The sequence below is a fragment of the Myotis brandtii genome, unplaced genomic scaffold (assembly GCF_000412655.1).
Source record: "Myotis brandtii unplaced genomic scaffold, ASM41265v1 scaffold406, whole genome shotgun sequence".
NCBI lineage: Eukaryota > Metazoa > Chordata > Mammalia > Chiroptera > Vespertilionidae > Myotis > Myotis brandtii.
Window position 1 is genome coordinate 1180828 of NW_005365599.1, and position 2182 is coordinate 1183009.

Genomic DNA, 2182 nt, shown 5'->3' on the forward strand with positions numbered 1-2182 from the left:
GACACTGCACCAGAGTTAAGTTAGGGTTTTTCAAAATGCTGACACGCCGAGCTCAAAAGGTTCGCCATCACTGACCTAGTTAATCCTGTTATCAGTAAGGCCCAGTTCACATCCTACTTCACCCTGACCTCCCACTTAGAATTGACTCAACTTTCTTGTTCCTTAGATAATTTATAATGTGTAATGCTCTCTTAGCACTGTTTGTTGCCTTGTAAGTTATCTTTTCATTTGTATGGATCTGACTTTTCCAATTGGATTGTGTGGTATTTGAGGGCTGTGATGTGTCTTCATCTTCTTCCCTTACTGTGCCTCAGAGATTGTCTGACAGCATTCTAGTTTAGTATTTGAGCAGGTTATTTAATGGGTGACCTGACCTCTAGGAGCCAAGAATCAGACTCTTTGGCTCACTCTCTCTTTGGCTCTCATTCACACTCTCTTTGACTCTCATTTTCATAAGAGAAAAAAATTTCAGAATACTGGTCCTAATTAGCCCCATTTTGCCTTTTCAAGAATTCCTGGGGGAATTTCACAGGTGTGTAAATGAAAGGAAGACATAAAATGCCCCACTAAAGGGGTTACATCAACTCAGTGACAAAACCACCTCACTATGTAGAAAGTCTTAGTGTCCAAATATTAAGAATAACTCGCCAAAGGATAACATTTACACAAGAAATTATAAAGCACATTTATATTTTTATTATAAAATTGTGAAGTATTAGAAGTGCTTACTTGCACTCATTCATTCAGAAAATATTTATTGAAAATCAACTATGTGTTAAACATAGGTATGATTCTTAAACTCTGTCATGAAAGAGTGGTAAATTAACAACATTCAAATTCTAATCTAGAGGTGTTTTGATTATGATAATATGAACTTTTAGGAATATTTTAAAGGGCTCTTTTAAACTAGCGACTCTAATTTGTTTATTAGAAAAATCCTAGAAATGACTCCTTACCCCTGCCTGTGTTCCCTCTGTTTAAAGGTGCGAGAATCCTGGTATTTCCAGTGTCACACTTACTGATCATACTCTATCTGAAATCCTCTATTTTCTTGGTTATCCTGGTCACCGTGGGTATCATCTACTTCCAGAGGATAAATGATTGCAGGTAGGAACTGAAGACTGAAAAATATAAACCCATTAGAAAGAAGACAGATTATCCAATGAACTTATCTGCATATATGCATAGCCCATGGACAGAGAACAGTGTGGAAGAGGCACTGAAAGGGGGCAGAGGCAGAGTGGAGGGGATCAATGGGGGGGGGGGGGGGAGGGGAGGGTACATTTTTTGTCACATTTTGTTTATTCTCTCAGCTCCTGTTCTGAATTAAAGCTTTTTTTAAACAACTGAGAGCCAGGGCAAAGGTGGGCATTACTGGAATAAGAGCTTCTGCTTTACTGAATTTTTTTTTCCAAGGAGAGACCTATCCTAGACCACCCTTTGAGAATTCCATGGGGGACCTAAGTGTTTACTTCCAAGTTTCTGTACTTCGGAAGGCTTGTATTTATTCCTGAGTAATTGTATGTCTTATGTTTCTTTTTCCTAGAGCACAAGAATAAAAAATCTGGACGTCAATTTAAATTTGATGAGATATCATAAAAATGCAGCCAGTTGAAATCAGCCTTCAAGTTTAACATCTAGCTCAACTGCTCCTGTTACTCTTTGATACGTTTGTGTTTATGAGAACCAATGTAATAATTTGCAAGGCCTGTTTCAAACTATATATATGCAAAACCTTTCTGCCTGTCATTATAAATGTCTAGGATGACTCATCTACTTTCATCTTTGCTCTGGTTAGTTTTATTTGAAAATGAGAAAGTACCCTGCTTCTCACCCTAAAGAGGAAGATGACTCAGCAAAAGCCTACAACAATTCTGTGCAGTTTTCTGCAACCCTTGGGTTCTTTAGATAGTGCTTTCATCCTAGCGCAGCGATTTTCCCGTGTGCAGTAAGAATTTTTAAAACATGCCTACTTGACTATTTACTCAGGGGCACTGACTTCTTTTCCCTTAGACTGTCAAATAAAAAAATGACAATCGCCAACACAACAATAGCAGTCTGGTGTGAATGAATCAAAATTATACCTATTTTTTTTGCCAGATCAGCAAAAAATATAATATATTTTTTAGTGTGCTGCAGAATTTTAGTAATTAGTTTATGTGTGACATGAGATAAAAGGGTT

General features: G+C 37.4%; 1 protein-coding gene across 1 annotated transcript in view; it reads left to right on the forward strand.

Moving 5' to 3' along the window:
- LOC102261009 (cell surface glycoprotein CD200 receptor 2-like) overlaps positions 1 to 1957 on the forward strand; it is a 19104-nt gene extending 17147 nt beyond the window's left edge. The window contains exons 4-5 of the mRNA XM_005873337.2: positions 984 to 1107; positions 1547 to 1957. Coding sequence (XP_005873399.1) covers positions 984 to 1107; positions 1547 to 1559 — 137 coding nt within the window. The 3' untranslated portion in view covers positions 1560 to 1957. The remainder of the gene's footprint in view (positions 1 to 983; positions 1108 to 1546) is intronic.
- Positions 1958 to 2182: the final 225 nt, after the last annotated feature.